Consider the following 20,839-nt stretch of genomic DNA (forward strand, 5'->3'; position numbering starts at 1 on the left):
CTCGCCCGAATTGTGGAGGTTTTGGGATGTTTTTGGGGTGCTGACTCCCTGCGTGCCCTCCCCAGGGACCCGCAATGCCTTCCCGCCCCGTCCTCCCGTCACTTCCCAGGATGGGTGTTGGGGACTGTGTGGGGAGCAAGAACGGGGTGCGGAGCGGGGGTCGCGGCCAGAGCCGGTCCGTGCGGGCCGCGGGCGGCTCCGCCCTGAGGGCGCGGCCCGGGGTGACCGCGGCCTGTCCCGCCCACCCCGCGTCTCCTCGGAGACCTCGCGACGCGCGGCCAATGGCGCGCTCGGGCACAGCGCCGCCCCTCCCGCGCCTCGCGAGATCTGTGCCCGCCACTGCGGCCGAGCGGACTACATCTCCCGGCGGCCCCCAGGGGCGGGCTCGGCAGCCAACGAGATGCGGGAGTCAGTGATGGGCGGGGCTGGCCGCGGCCAATCGGGTGAGGGTAGCTGCAGCGGCGGAAGCGGCGCTCGGCAGCGGCGGCGACGCGGGGCGACCGGGCTCAGGGACCGGCGCACGGCACCGCCCCGAGCACAGGTACTGCCGCGGCCGGTGCACGGCATCGCCCAGATGTGCGGGCTGGGGGTGGCTCCGAGGAAGAGCTGCGGGTAGTGGGCGGCGGCCGCTGCTTCAGATCGCGGCGGCGGCAGGGGGGGATCGAGCCTCCGGCTGGCGGGAGCGCTGCGGAGGGGGTACCGCGAAGGCACGGCAGCAGGGCAGAGCGGCACGGCGCGGCCCGGCCCAAGGCGGCGGGGCCGTCGCGCTGCCGGGCACATCCGGGCCCTGCGCCCATCGCGGCGGCGCGGCGGGGCGGGGCGCGCAGGGCGGGCGCTGATTGGCCGGCGCCGCCCCTCCGGCATTGGCCGGGCGCCGCGCGAACCCGCCCGCGCGGGCGCGCCGGGGTGGGTGGGGCCGCGGGGCCGCGCCCGGAGAGCGGGAGGGAGGGCGGACGGGGCCGGCGGCGCCGGGCCGAGCGTGTCGCGACATAACGGCCGCGCTGCCACCCCGCAGGTGACATGAGCTCGCAGCAGTTCCCCCGTTCGGGCGCGCCTCCCGCCGCCCTGGGACCAGCGCCGCCGCCCATCCCCACCAGCGGCTCCGCCGGGATTATCGCCCCCGCCGCCACAGGTAAGCGCGATCCCGGCCCCGCGTCTGGCGGCTCCAGGGGCGGGTACGATCCCGGTGATCCCGCCCCGTCCATCCTGCTCTTCCGCCTCGGGCGGGAGGAGCGGGGCGGCCCCGCGGGCCGTGGCGGCCGAGCTGGAGCTGAGGCGGCTCCGTGTGGGGAGGGCAGCGGGGAGTGAGGGCGGCCGCTGGCTCCGGCAGGACGGGCAGTGAGGGCGGCCGCTGGCTGCGGCAGGACAGGCAGCACGGGGAGTGAGGGCGGCCCCGGCAGGACGGGCAGTGAGTGAAAGAGGCCGCTGGCTCCGGCAGGACGGGCAGGACGGGCAGTGAGTGAAAGCGGCCGCTGGCTCCGGCAGGACGGGCAGTGAGTGAAAGCGGCCGCTGGCCCCGGCAGGACGGGCACGGACGCGCCCTGGCTGCCGAGTGTCTGCGCCGTGCCTGTCCCGCTCAGCTCGGTCGCTCTGTGTTCTTAGCAGAAGTGATGAGCGAGCATGGCTTGGGAACCCCATTCCAGCTCCTGCTGGCCCTGCCACGGTGACAGGTTTCCAGAGGTGACTGGGGCTGCAGCTTCATTTTCGGGAGGGTTTATACTTGTTTTTCAGCTCGATGTTCAGATACAAGTTGCATTAAATGCAGAGGTTTTTGCACTGTTTGATGTGGGACTTAATGGCAGTTACTTAGATAATTAAATATTTTTTGCTTGAAAGAAAAGTTAGTCAGTGTGTGTTTAAAGAACTTGTTTAGATGGACTACTCAGAGTAGACCCCAGGTTGCCCAACATTGCCCACACCCATCAGTTCTGAGGGGAACAGACAGAAGCAGTGCCAGAGTTCCCAGGTTTTTCATCACTGGAATACATTTAATTGTAAGAGTGAACCCCTTTAATTTAGACTTTTCTGACATCTCATCACTGACGCAGTGGATGACTAAAGTGAACTTTTTGCCAATTCTTACTTTTTCTCTTATTTTCACCAGTGAGTGACGAATCTAGCCGTGAGTCAGAAGTGGCTCCCAGGGAGCACATGGGCCCCAGTGGCTCCATCCAGCCTCGGGAGGAGAAGCAGGAGCCCGTGGTGGTTCGGCCATACCCACAGGTCCAGATGCTGACCCAGCACCACCCTGTCCAGTCTGGTGCCCCAGTGACAGTGACAGCACCACCAGCACATTTGACTCCAGCTGTGCCACTTTCTTTTTCAGACGGGCTTATGAAGGTAATGAGAGGATTCATCATCAAGAAGTATCATCTGTATGAGTCAGTGTTGAGAAAAAGTAAATTACACCAAAACCTTCCCTGCTTTTGTCTCTAAAGCTTTCCTTGCATGCTTCTGCTAACTGCAGTGCCTTGTGGGTTTGGATGTTCCAGATGACACACTGACTATTTCTGCATTATTTTTGAGGGGGTATATTTTGTTTATCTTTGAGGAAGACAGTGATTTCAATCAGTTTCTGAAGGGTGTAAAGTTAACTGTTAATATCCAGTGGCTGTAGGACAATACCATAGCCCTGACAGATTCCACTGATGACTCATGCAAGAACCTGCATATTTATAGGTCAAAATATGCCCTTTCTTTGTTTGGAATAACCAAATGTTCAGTATCCTTCCTCTGCAAATATTTAACCATAATTGCATAAACTTTCTCCTCAGGCTTTGACCTCACAGAATGATTGCTGCTTCAACACTGAGCTCTCATTTGAAGTTGCCAATGTTTTTATCTTTCCATTTCTTGTAGCCTCCCTTGAAGCCCACCATGCCCAGCCGGCCCATTGCTCCTGCTCCACCCTCCACTCTCTCAGCTCCCACAAAGGTCCCTGGGCAAGTGACTGTGACCATGGAAAGCAACATACCACAGGCTCCAACAATTCCTGTGGCAACTATCAGTGGGCAACAGGTGTGGTTTTTTGGTGGCTTTTCTGTTCTCACTGCATGGTCTGATCAATACAAGTACAGCTGAGGTGGGCTTTTGCAGCAGGAGGAAAGGTCAAGAGAGCTGGTTTCCCTGTTCAGTGCTACTGGTTGTTGGATCAGTTCTGCTTGAACCATTAAACTTCAGTCTCAGTTATCATTACCTCAGCTGGAATCATCCAACTGAGATAGCACAGCCAGGCTGTATGGCAGAACCATACCCAAAAGCTGGGTCTTTCCTTAAAAGCTCCTTCTGTATCAGTGTCACTTCGAGAATTTCTACTGGGATTCATTATTGCAGTGTTCTTTAGCTTCCCTAGGAGGAGATCAGAAAAGACTAGTGAATTGTTCATGGGTTTGCACTGTGTTCTTATTAAACTAGGAGTGACAAAATTTGAGGAAGCCTGTGTAGATAATGCTTTTGAAAATTTTTTTCTCTTCTAACTTGACTGCAGAGCCAGTCTTAGTGGTTTCAAAACAGTTTGTCAGAACCCTCATTACTAAACCTCTCAGGGTTTTGATTAAAGTGCCTTTTGGTGGACTTGGGTTGGTCTGGCTAAGGATGTACAGCAATTTCAGTGGATTTATCTTATATTAATATCCCTGGGAGGTCTAGAAATATAAACAAATAGAATTTGTTCCAGCATATGCCAGGTTTCCAGCATTCTCTTGACTTTTTTGAAGAGGTGGTATGAAACTATGCCTTAATGTCACCAATGTTAGAAGGGCCAACTCTGTGGTTGTTTGTGGCTGCTGGGCAACTGTCACCCAAGTACCAACCATCAAAACAGACCACTGAAACAGAGAAGTGTTTACATCTCCCAGTGGCAGCAGGCTCTGTAGCTTTATCATGTACAAACACCTGCCTCTTTCCCCACTCAGCTTTTAATGTATGCAGCCTTGGTACACCAAGTATTTCCCCAAAATCTCTTTTCTGTCTCTGAGGCTGAGATATGGTGATTCTATGGCCACTAATTTTTTGTCAACACTGCTGACTTGTTTTGTTTCTGAACTCTGCAGGGGCATCCCAGTAACTTGCATCACATCATGGCCACCAACGTGCAGATGTCCATCATCAGGAGCAGTGCTCCTGGGCCTCCACTGCACATTGGAGCTTCCCATCTGCCCCGAGGTAAAGATCCAGCTGTGCTGCCCCTGCCTTCTGTTCAGGCTCTCAGCTGGAGCATTTAGCCTTCACCTCTGAAACTCTCCTCACTGCTAATGCAGCTATTTCTTCAGATGTTAAAACTGGCCTTTTAAGAATTATGTTGCCTTCAGCCATTTAGGGCAGGACCATGGAACAGTGTTTAAAATGTTGACAATACTAGCACACCTCTTATTCTAATTCTTTACTATTAATGACCACTGGTAGAGACTCACCTGCCCTGCAAAATGTAGTGTACATTCTGGGTAGCAGGTATTGCTCACCTATGGCTGGAGCAATTGTGAGCCACATTCTTGTATCCCTCTGTCACAGGACCACTCATGCATTATTATGCATGCTAACACATCTTACTGTGTGCATTTGCATTTATCTGTGAGTTAAATGCTGGTGATAACTACAGGCTCTTGTTTCCCAGGATTTTGAATGCTACAGCTTGTAAAACAGGAGATCAGCCCCTTAATGCAGCCCTGTGCTCAGTGCAGCCTGTCAGACTTCTGACCCAGCTCTGCTTTCAAAGTCTTATGGGTTAGGTTTGCAGTTCAGCTTTAAATTGATCTGAATTCCAAGTACCATTTGTCAGTCGTATTTCCTTTTATGCTCCATGTTATTTTCTCACTCAAATAAATTGAAGTGAGAAAAACATAATCTTCTTTAGCTAGAGCAGGTGGAAGAACTGTGGAGATTTATCTGTAGCTACAGTAGTGTTGTTCACCTGATTCTGAGAGGACAGCTGCCACAGACTTGGACTCTCAGTACACATTTTCTTTTTTTTCCCTGCTCTTTCTCTCTGGGTTTGAATATTAACTTTTGAGGTTGTAATTTCAATGGGGAGCATGTACAGAAGGTATGCAGTCCATCAACTGATTGCAAGGCTATTTGCCTGCTACCATGATTTATTATGATCAGGAGTCATCAGGCAGGAGACAAATCAATCAATTGCAGGTTTAAATGGTGTGGAGTTTTGGTCTTGGGTTTTTTTGGGGGGGCAGGTGTAGCTGTTTGTTTTGTTTTGTGTGGTATTTCTTTGTTCTTTTGGTTTCCTTCTTTTGCAAGTGTATTTTTCTTCTGAACTTTACCAGCTGCAGTGAGATCATTGCTGGTATCAGGTGACTTATTTACACATTGACCCAGTAATAAAACTGAATTATTTCTACTGACTTCTGTAGCTTGAAATAAGAAAACATGGGATTTGTAATACAGGGCTATTGTAAGAGAATAAGAAATACCTCTAAAGCAAATTAATTTAAAATAATACCTATGCCTTCACACATGCTTTTGTAAACCTTATGTATATTCGTTGGGAGCTTTATTTTTACACCAATATCACTGGAACTGCTGAATATGAAATGCATTAGAACTGAAATACCTGCTGATGTCAGGGTCTGTCTGTGGTTGTGATGGAGCTGTTAGGTGGACAGAATTTTAACATGCTCGGTTTCTTCCCCAGGTGCAGCAGCTGCTGCAGTGATGTCCAGTTCTAAAGTAACTACAGTGCTGAGACCAGCCTCCCAGTTGCCAAATGCAGCTGCAGCCCAGCCAGCAGTTCAGCACATCATTCACCAGCCAATCCAGGCAGGTAGCACCAGGCAGCTCTGCACATCACTGCCCGCCAGCTCCAAACAGTCCTGGCACTGTCTGTAATGTATAACCCCTAATTGCCTGCTCACTGGGCTCAAGCTACTGCCAGCTCTCTTCCAGCTCTATTTTCTCTATTTCCTTCATAGACTTGGTGGGTTTTAATCTGACTCCAAAGTGCTTAGAAACTGGGAAGACAATTTCATTCAGACATGCTCAAGTTTTAAAGTCTGAAAAGTCCAGTACAATGTGTTGGTGTTGATTTATTGTTCAATATGTGATTTGATGTAGAATTTTTGAAATCTCACTGTAATATGCTTCTGTATATATCTAAGGAGAAGATTGTAGATCTTGTCTCCCTACAGCAGTTCTAGTGTTCAGCCTTAGGAGGCAGGGTTAAATGTCTTCACACTGTGCTTTCAGTTAGGATCTCAATCACCTTTGACTTCATGTGTGTACTTGGATTGGAATTTCTTTTCATTCTGGAGGGAACTGACCTTTGAGGTTTTTCCTAAAGACCTTCAAGAGATCTAGTCGTGTTAACTTTGTTGGTTACTGGTTCCTGTGCTGTATGTGTATTGAAAACCAGAACAGTTCTGCTTAGGAGCTTGCAGATCAATTCAGAAAGACTGGAAATGTCTCAAAACTTAATGATGAAGTGCAGGGAAGCCAGTTTTAACTAAGTAATTCCTAGTTATTTTCGAAACAGCAGAGTTTCCTTCCTGAATGTTCTCTGTTTGATTTTCTTTTTTTCCTTTTTTTAAATAGTCTCGTCCTCCTGTGACAACTTCAAGCACTATTCCTCCTGCAGTGGTGGCAACTGTCTCAGCCACAAGAGCTCAGTCCCCTGTTATAACCACAACAGCAGCACATGCCACAGAGTCAACCCTCAGGTAAAACCTACAGAAACTCTGTATTTAACAGAAATTGCAGCAAGGGGAAATGTTAATTGGCCAGAGCTGATAGTCCTCTACTTGTGAGATGATATAAAACCAAAATAGTAATGCTTGCACAGTGCAAATCCTTGCAGTTCTGTGAATAAAAATGGGTATAAGCATGAAATGCTGCTCTATGTTGTGAGAAGGAAATACCTTAATGAATCACTTTTGAAGTCCTGCTCCCTGGACAGCAGAGTTTGTGTTGAGGAACTTGGATATTTGACCTATATTTTTGACAAAGCCACTGTGAGAAGTGATAGATGAATGCTGCAATGAAGTTCCCTTTATGAACTGATAAAAGTTATGATAAGACTGCCCTCCTGGCTGGGTGCATAGGGCAGATGACAGAGCAGTGTAGCCCAAATTCCTTATGTTGCTTTGCCATGCGATTGACAGCAGCGCTGCTGTCACTGGGAGGAGGCTGAGGCCTGCTGTGTGTCCTGTGCTGTATCTTCCATACTGAGTCCCCAGAAGGTTGTGTTGATGTCACTTTTGTTCCTGTGCAGCCGCCCCACGCTGTCCATCCAGCAGCACCCCCCTTCTGCAGCCATCAGCATCCAGCGGCCGGCGCAGCCGCGGGACACGGCCACGCGCATCACGCTGCCCTCGCACCCAGCCATAGGCACGCAGAAACCACAGCTCCACACCATGGCCCAGGTAAGCTGCAAGCACCAAAACACCCTCCTGCTGCTCCTGGAGATCTCTCCTGTTCATAGCTTGCAGGATAAGATTAAATTTTGGAGAAGAGTTAGTATGAGTTAGAAATTAATATTCTGTACGGTCAGTGCAAGGTGATTCCATACTAAGTATAGATTTTAAATGTAGCTGTCTTCTAACTTTAAGAATTTCTTTTCATAGAAAACCATTTTCAGTACTGGTACTCCAGTGGCAGCAGCAACTGTGGCACCTATTTTGGCAACAAATACCATTGCTTCAGCAACCACAGCTGGTGAGTATCCATAATGCTGTTGTGGGATGGGGTTTGTTGCTTTTTGTTGGCTTTCTTCTTTGAGTTTAGAACCCAATATTTTTGAGCAAATCTTTTTTCATGGTAAAGACTGCATTTGGAGGTGCATGAGCAGGCTTCAGGAGAGAAGTTGCTGAGTTCTTCAGGGAGGTTGTCTGGTTTGGGGATTTTGCCCTCTTTAGGATGTAGATATACTGGCATGGTAGGGCTCCAAAGAAAGATCTCCCATTAAATTTGGTTTTTTCCTTCAGGTTCTGTATCTCACACCCAAGCGCCTACAAGCACCATTGTTACCATGACAATGCCCTCACATTCTTCCCATGCTACAGCTGTCACGACCTCAAACATCCCAGTTGGTGAGTGATCTCAGTTCTCAGAAAAGGGTCTAACTGGTGCTTCAGTTTTTCTCTGTGTGCTTGAAGTGTTTGTGCATGTTAGCAAATTAAGGAGGGAAAGAAAATCAGTTCAAGCTGGTAGAAACCAATTAACAGGTCTGCTGTTCTAATTTTTTTAATACCAGGAAGAAATAGATGTTCTAGGAGGAGCAGGTAATAAAATAGCTCAACTTTCTCTGTTGAATTTTTAGACAAACTTGGGCCTTTAGCATTTCAAAACCTGCATTGGATACTGTAAAAGTTTTAACTGCTTGGTGATAGACTATGGCTTTCATAATTGATTTTGTAAGTTACTTCATGTGCTTCTTGAGGTGGTAGGTGTAGCCTAGCAGGATTTGATTAGTGTGTTCACTTGAATGTAAAACACAAAGACCTAAAGGTGGGAACTTTATTTGCCCTGGATGTGGAATGTGCCTGAGATGTTTTCTACAGAACTGCATAAGTTTCCTTTTGTTCTATTTTCCTGCTGACCTTCTTGTTTTTTGAAATTTTGTAATCTCTTCTCCAACTATAAATTTCCAAGGAGTGAAATTCTATCTCATACATCAGTGTTTCTTGTAAAGCTTTTGTAGGTGTTTTCTTCCTTTTCATGGCCTCTGTCCACAGACACTTGTCTGATACTTGATCTCATTTCCCTTGATCTATGCTTTCAAAACTCAGATAACTGTTCTTGACATCAGAATGGTTTGGGCTGATCCTAAAAAAATTAACTTAATCTGAACACCGAAATGACTTTGTTAGCAAGTATAATTTATACATATATATTTAGACTATCCATCCATTCTGATATAATTTGATGAAAAATGCTTTGTGCTCCTTTTTCTTTTGGCCTGTTGTGGATGGGAAATCATCTGTGGATGGAGTGGGTTTTGGGTTGAGAGGGAAGGGAGTGGTGCTGGTTGTTTTGTTTGACAAGGTTACTGATCTTGCCTCTGCAGTATTTACCAGTCTTTCTTTTGACTGTCAGTTGATGCCATGTTTGTCTTTATGCAGCTAAAGTGGTTCCCCAGCAAATCACACACACTTCTCCCCGGATCCAGTCTGACTACACAGCAGAGAGGAGTAACCTCATACCTCTGTCCAGCCACAGGGCATCTCCAAATCCAGTAGCTATGGAAACCAGAAATGACAACAGGTGGGCACAGAACTAACAGCTCTACCAGTGAGAGTGTGTGTGAGTAGGGGTTGAGTGCTCTGCTGTTTTTCTGTGTTTTGCTATGGTGGAAATAACATTGTAAAAACCTGGCGGTGGGGGAGGGTGGTAATTGGTAGCTTATGAGAAATGGGATTGGAAAGCAGAGGGAGTGGTGAGGGGCAGGGGTTGAAGGTCAGCTGTTGAACTCAGTGACACTTGCTCTCTTTGATGCCTGTAGGCAGTCGGTGCCTGTCCAGTTCCAGTATTTCCTGCCTACCTACCCCCCCCCCTCTGCCTACCCCCTGACTGCCCACACCTACACCCCCATCACCAGCTCCGTCTCCACCATCCGCCAGTACCCAGGTAAGCCCAGCTTGGGGCAGGCAGCCTCAGCTGCTTTTAGCTTATGGGTGTGCTTTAGTGATGGAAGGAACTAAAAGGATTTGTGCTCGACTCTGGCAATCAGTCACAAAAAGTCTCTGATGATTTGTTGGCAGAGGGGAAGACTCGTGGACAAGAGGTGCTGAATTACTTCAGAGCCTAATAAATCCAGCTAATAACAGTTTTCTCAGGTGTTTTATATTTGATATCCCAGAGATTGTGTGTCTATAAGTAAAAGTTTTGAGTCTACAAATCAAAACACTCTGGCTCCTCCAAACCAAGCCAATTCTTTGATGCATCTTCATTCCCTAGTGTTCTGATAAGCTCTTTTAATTTCTTTTCACGTGAATGTACAGTTTGAGAGAGAAACCTGAACCAAAAAGGGAAAAACCAACTTGCACTGCACACTTGCATTAGTGTTCTGTTTAGAAGAATGGAGCAATTAATATATTTGAACAGTCACTGTAATTTGCAGTCAAAAAAATGATGCACAACCCAAACTTTGTGTGACAAAATTTGGAACATTCTTACCTTATGGTTCAGGGCTGTTCTCTATAATGTGATAAATTCCACTCTCCAGACTGTGAGAACATGCATAATGTGGATTTTCATGGCATATCTGTGTCTGCTGGCAGCAGGATACCTGTGAGCAGTACAGAGGAAATTCAGAAGGACTGGGAAGTGGCAAAGTCTGTTTGTTGGACAGGAAAGTGTAGAATCATAGGGTTCTTTGGGTTGAGAAAGGCATTTAAGATCATCAAATCTAACCATTAATCCAGCACTCCTAAGGCCACCACCAAACCATTTTCCCAAGTGACACATGCACACTTTTAAATACTGCCATGGATGGGGACTCCACCACTTCCCTGAGCAGCCTGTCCCAGGGCTTAACAACCCTTTATAAGAAGAATTCTAATATCCAATCTAAACCTTCCCTGGCAGAGCATAATTGCACACAGTCAGGGGTTCCAGTTCTGGAGGCATACTGGTGTGGTGGAAGGCTAATTGTCATTTGTATAAATGCAGATGTTCTTCATCAGAATCTTATTGACATTTTACTTGCTAAATTGACTTGAAGAATCCATGGAAGGTATTGATTATGGCAGCTGGTGGTGACAACTTAGAGCATTCAGGGTATGAGGAGGAAGGTACACCTATGCTGAGCACAGCTGGGTGAGTGTACAGAGGATGTATAGAGGATACTTTCTAAAAGATCACTGAGATAAGAGGAGTTAATGCACAATTTTGGAGGCAGAATGTTGGCTTTGGTTTTACGGATGCTGGTTGTGTTTTACTTAGTATCCTAAAAGGATTTTGTTGGGTAGAAAGTTTTGTAACAACAGTGTTTTGACTAAGAGAATAAATGTGCCACACTTCATACAGAGCCATTTTCAGGGACCTGGTTTCAGTTTTTGAGGCCTGTTTTTAGAGTGTCTTGTCAGCACAAGAACTTGATGGAAATCCTGTGACAATGATAAAACCAGCTTGTTCTGCATTGTTAGTAAGCAAGCCCATTGTTGGCAAGTTCACACTTGCATTCTGTGTGTGGCTGCAGAAATCCTGGTGCAGCTCTGCAGAGCCTGGAAGTCTGGAGATCCTGGATATGCAAGTGGTCCAAAAGTATTATTTAAGTGCTGCATGGGAAAACTGTAGCACACTGTGTAGTGGATCTGAAAAGATGGAATCAGTTATTTAGAGCTGTGAATTTATATGAATGAATTGAGGTACTCAGAGAAGGTATATTGTTGGGAGCATTGCTCTGCCACTAAAAGATAATTGTGTTCGTTTGAGCTGTGGGATCCAGCCTATAACTGTGAGCCCTGTTCTGAGACCAGCTAAGGTTGTGTTCAGCTTCAGAGCTGAGTCAACTTCAGAGCACAAGAAATTACTTAGGTTTCTGATTACTTTTTATCTATTTTTAAGCAGGAAAAAATGCCAAGTGTTGGTACTTAGAAGCATTGTAAAGTATAATAGTGGGCAAAAATAGAGCATAGCATTCTGAGACTGTAATTTGAGTCTACCTAAAAGCAGAGTTAAACTAATCTTTTCTCTCTTGCTGCAATTAGAAATAAAAAATGGAGTGAAAATCAAGAGTAATGTTTAATTCCTCTGGCAGACAATCTTCTCTAATATTTACTACTGCAACAAGCACACTGGCAAATTAATTTTTCGAAGCAAAAAAACAAGTCTTTGAAAAGTTAGTATTTGAGCAGGAGGTGGTGGGGGAAGCTGAGGTGCCTGCTGGTGAGGTGTGTGTGTTGCTCCCAGTTTCAGCCCAGGCTCCCAACTCGGCCATCACAGCTCAGACCGGCGTGGGCGTGGCCTCCACCGTGCACCTGAACCCCATGCAGCTGATGACAGTCGATGCATCTCACGCCCGGCACATCCAGGGCATCCAGCCAGCCCCCATCAGCGCCCAGGGCATCCAGCCAGCCCCCATCAGTGCCCAGGGCATCCAGCCAGCCCCCATTGGGACCCAGGGGCTGCACCCTGCTGCTCCCATGGGCGCCCAGGGGCTGCAGCCAGCGCCCATCGGTGCCCAGCCGCCGCCGGGCGACACCAAGACATCAGGTAAGAGCAGCCAGCCAGGTCTCACTTGAGCAGCTGGGCTGCTGTCCTGCACATTTGGCTCTGACTGATGATGTTATTGCAGTCTCTGTGGTCACTGAATACATCCATGCAGCAAATACCTGTTGCCTGTTTCTGAAGTGATTTAAAGTGTGCTAGGTGGAGCATGTGGGTAGCCTTGGATGGGTTACTTCAGTGGAAGACTGGTCGTGCCTGAGCTTAAACAAATGCCATCAGTAAGGCCTTGTAGGAAAGTAACTCACAAGTGAGCAATGTTCTCTGTCTGTGCATTGGATCCCAGAGCAATTAGAATACAGCCAGGTACCTTCTGCTGTTGATAACCTGATCTTGAGCTGTGACAGAAATATAAATGATTCATTATAAATTATTGGTCTGATGAAGCCCCAACAGCTTACTGGAGGAATGGGATGTGGCATCCAGGAGAATGTGCTGTTGCATAGCTGGCAGGCACTGCACAGTGACTTCCTGGCTGTCCACATGCTCTGCATCCTCAGTTGGCCGAACAGGCTCTGGCAGAAGGTCAGAATGCAAACACAGCTGATGTAGTTTATGTACAGCTGTGGCATGTGTTGCCACGTGGGCTCTACCAGAAGTGTTGCTCTGTTGACCCAGTTGTGCTGGTGATCTCCCTAGTGATTTCTGCCTTTTCCTTGTCTTCTGGAAAAGGTTATTTCCCGAGAAGCTTTTATTAGGCAGGAAGTAGTTTCTGTCTTCCCTGTGGAAGGTTCAGTGATCAGATTGCTCATGGCAACAGTACTGCTTACAAAGAGTCTGAAAACACTGCAGTTAGAGACTGAGGGACTCAGAGAATGGACAACATATGCTCTGCAGACACCTGCTTTGTCATCACATTCCATTAAGTAACTGCTGCTTTCCACTCTCTGTCTGTTTTCGTCTCTGCTGTGTCCATGTCCATCCTTCCCAGCAGTGGTCTTGGCAGATGGAGCCACCATTGTAGCCAATCCTATTAGCAACACCTTCAACACTGCTTCTGCAGCAACTACAGTTGTGCAAACCCACAACCAGAGTGCCAGTGCCAGTGCTCCAGCCCAGGGCTCCTCCCCACGCCCGAGCATCCTTCGCAAGAAACCAGCCACGGATGGGTGAGTAGGACTGAAGGTGACTGTGGGGGACACTCTGCAATCCAGCCCAAATGGAATCATTTCACTGGAGATAAGGAATACTCCAGCTGATTCAGTCAGTAATGGTTGCAAATAACCTGCTGATCAGTGAAACAATTCTCCTGCCCCAGGGCAGGGTATAGTTTTCTGTAGTGTCAGTAATAAAATGAGAAGAAGGACAGTTTATCTCCTAGGTCTTGAAAGGGACCTTTTGAGGGAAAGTGGTTTTGAGGCTTTCTTGTTTAGTGCGATAAGAAGAAAGAGTTCACAGTCTACTAAAATTAGAATTGGGTGCTTTGTCTTCAGTGCTTTTCTTGGAAGAATATGTGGATGAGTGGAAAGCACAGGATTAGTACCCTGCTGTGAAAACTGATTAGGAAGAAGAGAGGGAGTAACTTAAACTCTTAAAATATTTTATGTTGCCTGCCTATTTTTAAATGCCTTAATAAAGAGGCAAGAGACAGCTTTAGAATTAACAGTGCATTTCCTCCCAACTAGCAACTGAAAACGTTTGGAACTAATGTATCCTGTGAGATTAAAATTGCATATTTTTATGTGGGTGGAAACCTTTTTTAAGGCAGAGAAGCTTCAGACTGTAAAACTGAAAAAGTTAAAGAGTCAAGTAGATTACTAAAGACTTTCCATTTGAGAGGTTCCTTATTTCGGACAGCAATTTGACTTTTGGTCCCACAGGAGAGTAAATAGTCTCTAAAATCAGGCTTATCTTCCTAATATCCACACTCACCCTTGATGTCCTGGAGTCAGGCTCTGACAATCAGGTCCAGCTCAAGGGAGCAGATCCCATCTAAGCACTGTTTAGTTCTAGATGATTTGCCCAGTCTTGAAGCAGGAGTGCTGGACAGGGCATGGCCAGACCCCTTTGTCCCCTGCTGGAGCCTGGCAGTTGCAGCAAAGTGTTCTCACTGACAGGATGAAAATAAAGCTGGTCTTCTTGGAGAAGTCCTAAATTGGGTGAGACTAGGCCAGAGCGACTAGCCTTTTATTTTAAAAGAAAATAAAATGCCTAATTTGAAAAGTAAAATGAGACCCTTTGTGTAGCAAATTGGTTACACTGAAGACAGAGAGCAGAGAGCCATACCTCCTGTCCTGGTTTGTGTAAGAGAGCTGATTCCTTTGCTCTCAGGGGTGTCTGTCTGTGCACCAGGGAGGTGGGATCCTAGATCTGTGTGTCTCTTTCAGGCTGGCAGTCCGGAAAAGCTTAATTCCCCCTCAGCCACCTGAGGTGGCCAGCACACGTGTGGAGAGCACGATGCGAAGCACGTCTGGATCCCCAAGGCCTGCTGGGTAAGACTTCAGGAAACAGCCAACTGCAGATAATAGTTTCATTATATTTGGTTGAGTTGGGTTCCTTGGCTATTGGAGCATTTTTCTTTCTTTTGGGAAACAATCTGTTTTGAATTTGTGACAAGCTCAAACATCCTTGACAAGTTCTGCTGTTTAAAAGCTCTGGTGATGAGCTTTCTCAGAAACAAACAAAGACCCTCTGCTATTGTAAGGGGAGATAGGCCTCAAAACTTTTTTCTATAGTTCTTGAAAATTAATACTGAGGAAAGGTAAATGCAGCTTCTGCCCTGCTTCACTTGAGTTCAGGGGCTTTACAGTTCATTGTTTTATAACTGTAAGCCACAGTGGGAGCTCCTGCAGAGGATGGAGCCAATACTCTTTGGGTAGAAGTTCCTCTTGGCTGCATTATAAAACTGTTTTGATCCTTTTACAAGTATTTTGAAGTTACTTAGAATAAGTAATGAGATTTGTTACAGTGAATGGAAAAAAGTAGTATCTGTAATGAATACAAAGGATTAGAAAGGAGATTTTCAGAGGAGAGGAGGAGGAAATATAATTGAGATTAAGCCTTCTCCTGTTGTTAAACACTTTACTGAGCCAGGTGGGTGCAGGAAAAACTGGATAGTCTGACTCCAGTTTGGCTTGTTCCTTTTGTGCTGTGTGCTCACAACCAAGAGAGGTACAATTCACTTCCCTTTGCTTTGCTTTTATTTGTGCTGCAGTGGCAAGCCAAAGCCTGAAATCCACGTGTCCATGGCCACTCCAGTCCCTGTGTCTATGGAGGCAGTGTGTAACCAAGGTGGAGAGCAGCCCAGCATCACAGTTCCCCCGAGCTCCCAGCAGCCCCCCTCTGCCATCCCCACCATCATTGCAGCTGCCAGCCCCACCTCCCAGCCTGCAGCAGCCCTGTCCACCATCCCAGGAGCTGTGGCAGCTGCCCCACCAACTTCCACCACCATCGTGGCAGCACCTGCTCCTCCATCCACCATGAGTGGGGCCCTGTCAGCAGTGCTGGGCCCTGTGGTACCAGAGATCAAAATCAAAGAGGAAATGGAGCCTATGGACATCATGCGACCGGTGTCTGGTAGGTGGCTGGGAATTGTCAGGTGGCTATCTTTGGTTTTGGGACAGTGGAGGAATTAGAAGGATTTCAATAGTTTCATCATGAAAATAAAAGGACATCTCTTCCATGGTAGCACAGAACACCAGAGTTCCCATATGCTTTATGAAGATCTTTTTTGCATTTTTCCTGATCTCCCATTAAATCACTTCTTATTGTGGCTTTGTTCGTGTTTAAGTGATCCGACTCCAAAGAGTCTGTGTGAATTCCTTGCCTAAAACACACATGCTCAGCGGTGGTACTGACATATTATGGAACAGATCAGTTAAATTCAGTTTGTACAAATCTACTGTTCAGGTCCAGTGGCCTTTCTTGAATGTGTGGAGTTCTTGGCCAGAGTAGGACTTCTTAGAGGGCCCTCATGTAATCCATACATATTTTTCTCTAGAACTTTACAGTTCCAGCTTGGCCATACTTACTATCAAGTGGCATGGTCAGTAAATTCAGATCCTTGTGGATCTTACTGGGCACTCTGTAGTGATAGGAATGCATCCCATGTTCATGGGCTTCAGAGTTCAGATTTAGCTGTTGGTTTTTTCACTCTCCTTGAAGCTGTGTATTGTCCTGTGAGAAATTAACTCCTTGTTGCAGATGTCTGGAGCATGGGCAGATAAAATTAAGCTTTTTGGCGTTCTTCTGTCTCTTCCTGGCATTCATGGCCAAATTGCCAAGAGATCCCATCCCAGAAATTTTGTGCTGCAGCCTTGGTCATGGCTGATTTTTCCCTCCAAGTTCAGGGAGTGTTCCCTCAGGCTACCTACCACTGCTGCCAGCTGCAGGTGTGTTGGTTGGTGCAGTGACCTGCTGAGCAGTGCTGAGGGCTTGGCAGTACAAGCAGACTCCTGCAAGAAGAGTGCTGCAGTCCTGCTTTGATTCCATCTGCCTCTCCTATCATGAGAGAGTAGGGATTTGCTTACAGTGACCTGTGCTGGTGTCCATACAGAGGGGTCTTTTTTTTACAGTAACACAGCCAGATGTTAGCATGACTCCTTTTTGTAACATTAGACTAACATAAGCTTCACATATATGAAGCAACTGAGGGACAATTGGCTCTGCTCTCATTCTTTATGTACATGAGACAGTAAAGACTTTAGCTTATAGGCTTGTCCTAATAGTTACTGCTGGCTTAATATCTGGCCTATTGGTACACATCATGTCCTCACACTGTGCTGAAACAGGAGCTATTATTGGAGGTAGTGTTCAAACAATGCACTGTCTTCCCACTGCTGATGGTTTGGGTTCTTCTCTTCCTCTCAGCAGTCCCTCCTTTGACTACAAGTACTGTGTCTCCATCTTTGGCACTGCTGGCCAACAACCTTTCCATGCCTCCAAGCGATTTGCCACCTGGTGCCTCACCGAGGAAGAAACCCCGTAAGCAGCAGCACGTCATCTCCACAGAGGAGGGGGACATGATGGAAACAAACAGCACTGATGATGAGAAATCCACTGCCAAAAGCTTGCTGGTGAAGGCAGAGAAGAGAAAGTCTCCTCCTAAGGAGTATATAGGTAATGACATCTCAGGGGTCTGTGTTTTCCCTTCTGTTTGGTTCTCAGAGAAGGTGCTCTGTCACATTCCCACTTCCTAAACACGAGTAGTAGAGAATCCAATTCCTCACCACTTTTTGTATAGGGCTGGGAAAATATCAGGGAAAATGAGTTTCCTCAGCACACAGTTTGTATGAGGTGGCACTCAGTGATGTGCTGCTGGATGCCAGCCTGCTTTCACTGAGTGCAGCTGTGGATGCTCTTGCAGACGAGGAAGGTGTGAGGTACGTGCCCGTGCGTCCCCGGCCGCCCATCACGCTGCTGCGCCACTACCGCAACCCCTGGAAAGCCGCCTACCACCACTTCCAGAGATACAGCGACGTGCGCGTCAAAGGTCAGTGCTGCCTCCGCGGGCAGGGCAGGGCACACGCAGCTGGCTGCAGTTCTGGCTGTGAAAAATGGTGTGGTTATCCATGGATCTGCCTGTCTGCAGTGACAGACACTGGCAGAAGGTATCCTCATAAAAGTGATGTGCTGTGGCGATAGGCTGCAGCTGAGTTTCCTCATTTGCCACCTGACACTTGCCAGTTTGATCACAAACGTTCTGTATCTTGTCAAGTAGCAAATGGCTTTTAAAGAAAATTTTTTTTTTTACCTAATACAAGGAAAACATAGATTGGATGCTGTCTTCCAGACTTTTTAGCTCATATTTTAGTATTTAAGATTTATATTATTTTTAAGCAGACTGGGTTTTCACAACTGTGCAAATACATCTAGGAGAGAGTAGAAGTAGTACAAGATGGACCATTTACTTATTTGTGCCAGGTGTTTGGACTGAGCACTACATTCTTTCAATGAGAAAACAATGGGTTATGATATAATCGTTCTGAAAGTAGAGACAGCCTGTTAGTCAGTGAGAGCAGCATTCAGGTACATGGCAGATGGGAAGTCACTTTCCTGTCTAAACCAAAATGTTGCTCATAGCCATTTATTAGGATGTAGAGGGAGCAGAACTTGGGTTATTGTTTGAGAAGAGAGGCCTGGCCAGCTGCTGAAATTTAAGTGCTGTATTTTTGTGTTTCCTGGTGACAGAAGAGAAGAAGGCCATGCTGCAAGAGATTGCCAATCAGAAGGGGGTGTCCTGTCGTGCACAAGGGTGGAAGGTGCATCTCTGTGCAGCGCAGCTACTACAGCTGGTAGGTGCATGGGGCTTGGAGCTTCCTGCAACATGGGGGAGCACAGAGCTGTTTAAGACAGGAAGACATTCTTACAAACTTAGTAGATCGGGATGCCCTAAAGGAGCTGGTGTGTAGTGCCCAAAGGGAGTGGGACATGCTTTCCCCTTTCTCAGGAATGTGGCATAAGTGGCTTGGAAACTTGGAGTGTTGGTTTTGATCCAGACATAAGAGCTGATGTATTTTGTACAGATGATCAAAACTGGCAACTCCCTCCTGCTGATGCACAGGTCTGAAGAAGCGTCTGTTTGGGATGGTGCGGCTGATCTGAGGAGGCAGCACTGATCCACATTCCTGGATGCTTCTGTTTCAGGTTGGGGGTGAGGTAGGTGCTCTGCATTTTAGCACCAAACTCCCCAAAACCTCTGCATTCCTGGAATAGTATTGTGAGCAGTAGGGGAAGCAGTTGTGGTAGGATCCATGTCTCTTCAGAAGAGGAGCAATCCTGTAAACAGGATGTTAAAAGGAGTGATAGTGCCACATTTTGTCAGAGGCTCCATCTTCTGAATCACTGACCAGAGCAGCTGAGAGGGGAATGGATTATCACTGTCTCTGTGTAGCTTTGTTACCATGGGTGAGTGTTTGCTGGCTTGGCAGTGACCCTTCTCATGAAGGGCTGGTGTTTTTTAGACAAACCTGGAGCACGATGTGTATGAGAGACTGACTGCCCTGCAGGAGGGACTCATCCCTAAGAAAAAGGCAGCGACCGATGATGACTTGCATCGAATCAATGAACTGATACAGGTAGGTCCTGTGGCTCTCAACCCAAAACCACCTTAGTTACAAAGCATCCTACTGCTGTCAGCAAAAGCTAAAGCTGAAAACCCCATGTGGGTTCACTTCCTGTGTCATCAGTGACAAGGGGTGCAAGTAGGGAAGTGGAAAGGCATTGCTTAGAGCAGGCATTCTGTGGTTAATGACAGGTGTTTCCTTTCAGGGGAACATGCAGAGGTGTAAACTCGTGATGGATCAAATCAATGAGGCTCGAGACTCCATGCTAAAGGTCTTGGATCACAAGGATCGTGTTTTGAAGCTGCTAAACAAGAATGGAACTGTCAAGAAAGTGTCCAAATTGAAGCGAAAGGAGAAGGTTTGAATGCAGACTAATGACTTTGGAAAGGAGAACGTGTACAGAATGGAGCTGAAGCTTTTTGTAGTTTGGGTTTCTTTTTAAGCAGAGCATCAGAATAAAAAAGGATGAGTTTAGGGAACAGATGGACACCTGAAGCCTGTTGACCTGAAGGGATTGTCCTTGATCTTGTCATAATGAACAAAGATTTCTCTCAGGCTCATCCCTTTTTAAAGTCTTTCCAGTCCCACTGTTTAACTCCTGATGTGTCAGGCAGGAGGTTGTGCAGGGGACTCCAGGAGGCTGACACACAGCTATGGACCCAGACAGCAGCCAAGCTTCCAGCAGTGGAAATGGCACCTCTTTCAGTTTCCCCATTCAGTTCTCATTCTGACCTTCCAGTGTCTAAAGCAGCCTTCTTTTACACCAGTGCCACTGCACTAGGGGATCTGCCACAAAGAATCTCCAGCAGCTCAGAAATCCTAGCTGTCAAGATTAAAAAAAAAAAAAAAAAAAAAAAAAGAAAGAAAAAGAAAAAAAAAAAAGAGGGGGGAGGGGGGAAATAATTTCAAAGTGATATTGTAGTGTCTGTGTCTGTGTTGGTGCCCTGGGATACTTGTGTTGAGGTACCTCTTGCAACAGGGGTGCTGTAGCTGGTGTAATGCTAATTGTAAGTACCACATACATCCTGAAAACATGAATAAAGGAATTGGAGGGTTTTGTATGTGAGCAGTTTATGTACCTTTGTACCAGTGAAACTCTTCAAGCTGTGAACATGAAAACAAAGCTTTGGAAGAAGCCTGAGGGGAGAAGAAAGATCGTGTTGGGAACCAGCCAGCACTGTGGAGGGTGAGTAATTAATGTAGTTCCCAGTTCAGGTCCTAAAGATGAAATATGGATTGTCCCCCATGCACATATATATAATTTATAAAAATTGCTAAATCACTTCCTTTTTAGTCTCAGCAGGAAACTTCAATGCCATGAACTAACTCTGTTAAGAATATGTTCTTTTCCTCATCCAGTTATAGTGCTGTTGTCTTGCCTTTATTCAGATGTAAAAGGATGAAAAATACATGGAAAAATACATAGGAAATAATTCTTATTTCCTGATTTTTGTAATTAGAGAATAAGTAGAATGTCCATATTCACACTGTGCTTGTGTTTTTAATACATGCAAGCCAAGTTTGTTTCAGTTTGGATGGCAGTCTTTCATATTAGCTTGATTCTGCTTGTTCAAATGAAACCACTTCATTGTAAGATACAATTCTAATATAATGATATTGTAACTTCAATATTAGGAAAGTTACAGTAGCTGTGTGTATGTTGA

The 20,839-nt window shown here is 46.7% G+C and overlaps 1 protein-coding gene across 5 annotated transcripts; it reads left to right on the forward strand.

The window, feature by feature from the left end:
- Window positions 1-427: 427 nt before the first annotated feature.
- Window positions 428-20,236, forward strand: SAP130 (Sin3A associated protein 130). 5 transcript variants are annotated; one of them, XM_056498402.1, is made up of 21 exons: window positions 428-541; window positions 1,016-1,132; window positions 2,105-2,340; window positions 2,860-3,018; window positions 4,053-4,164; window positions 5,645-5,769; window positions 6,541-6,665; window positions 7,217-7,367; window positions 7,569-7,659; window positions 7,929-8,033; window positions 9,066-9,207; window positions 9,446-9,570; window positions 11,857-12,159; window positions 13,103-13,280; window positions 14,499-14,603; window positions 15,326-15,687; window positions 16,981-17,229; window positions 17,477-17,602; window positions 18,301-18,404; window positions 19,074-19,187; window positions 19,381-20,236. In XM_056498402.1, exons 2-21 carry the CDS (start codon window positions 1,021-1,023, stop codon window positions 19,537-19,539), a joined length of 3,183 nt encoding a protein of 1,060 aa, XP_056354377.1. In that variant the 5' UTR covers window positions 428-541; window positions 1,016-1,020; the 3' UTR covers window positions 19,540-20,236. The 5 variants fall into 5 exon arrangements, with proteins under 5 accessions (XP_056354377.1, XP_056354379.1, XP_056354378.1 ...); XM_056498404.1 differs by having other exon boundaries at window positions 455-541; window positions 16,984-17,229; XM_056498403.1 differs by having other exon boundaries at window positions 455-541; window positions 13,106-13,280.
- Window positions 20,237-20,839: the final 603 nt, after the last annotated feature.

This window comes from Oenanthe melanoleuca, chromosome 9 (assembly GCF_029582105.1).
Source record: "Oenanthe melanoleuca isolate GR-GAL-2019-014 chromosome 9, OMel1.0, whole genome shotgun sequence".
NCBI lineage: Eukaryota > Metazoa > Chordata > Aves > Passeriformes > Muscicapidae > Oenanthe > Oenanthe melanoleuca.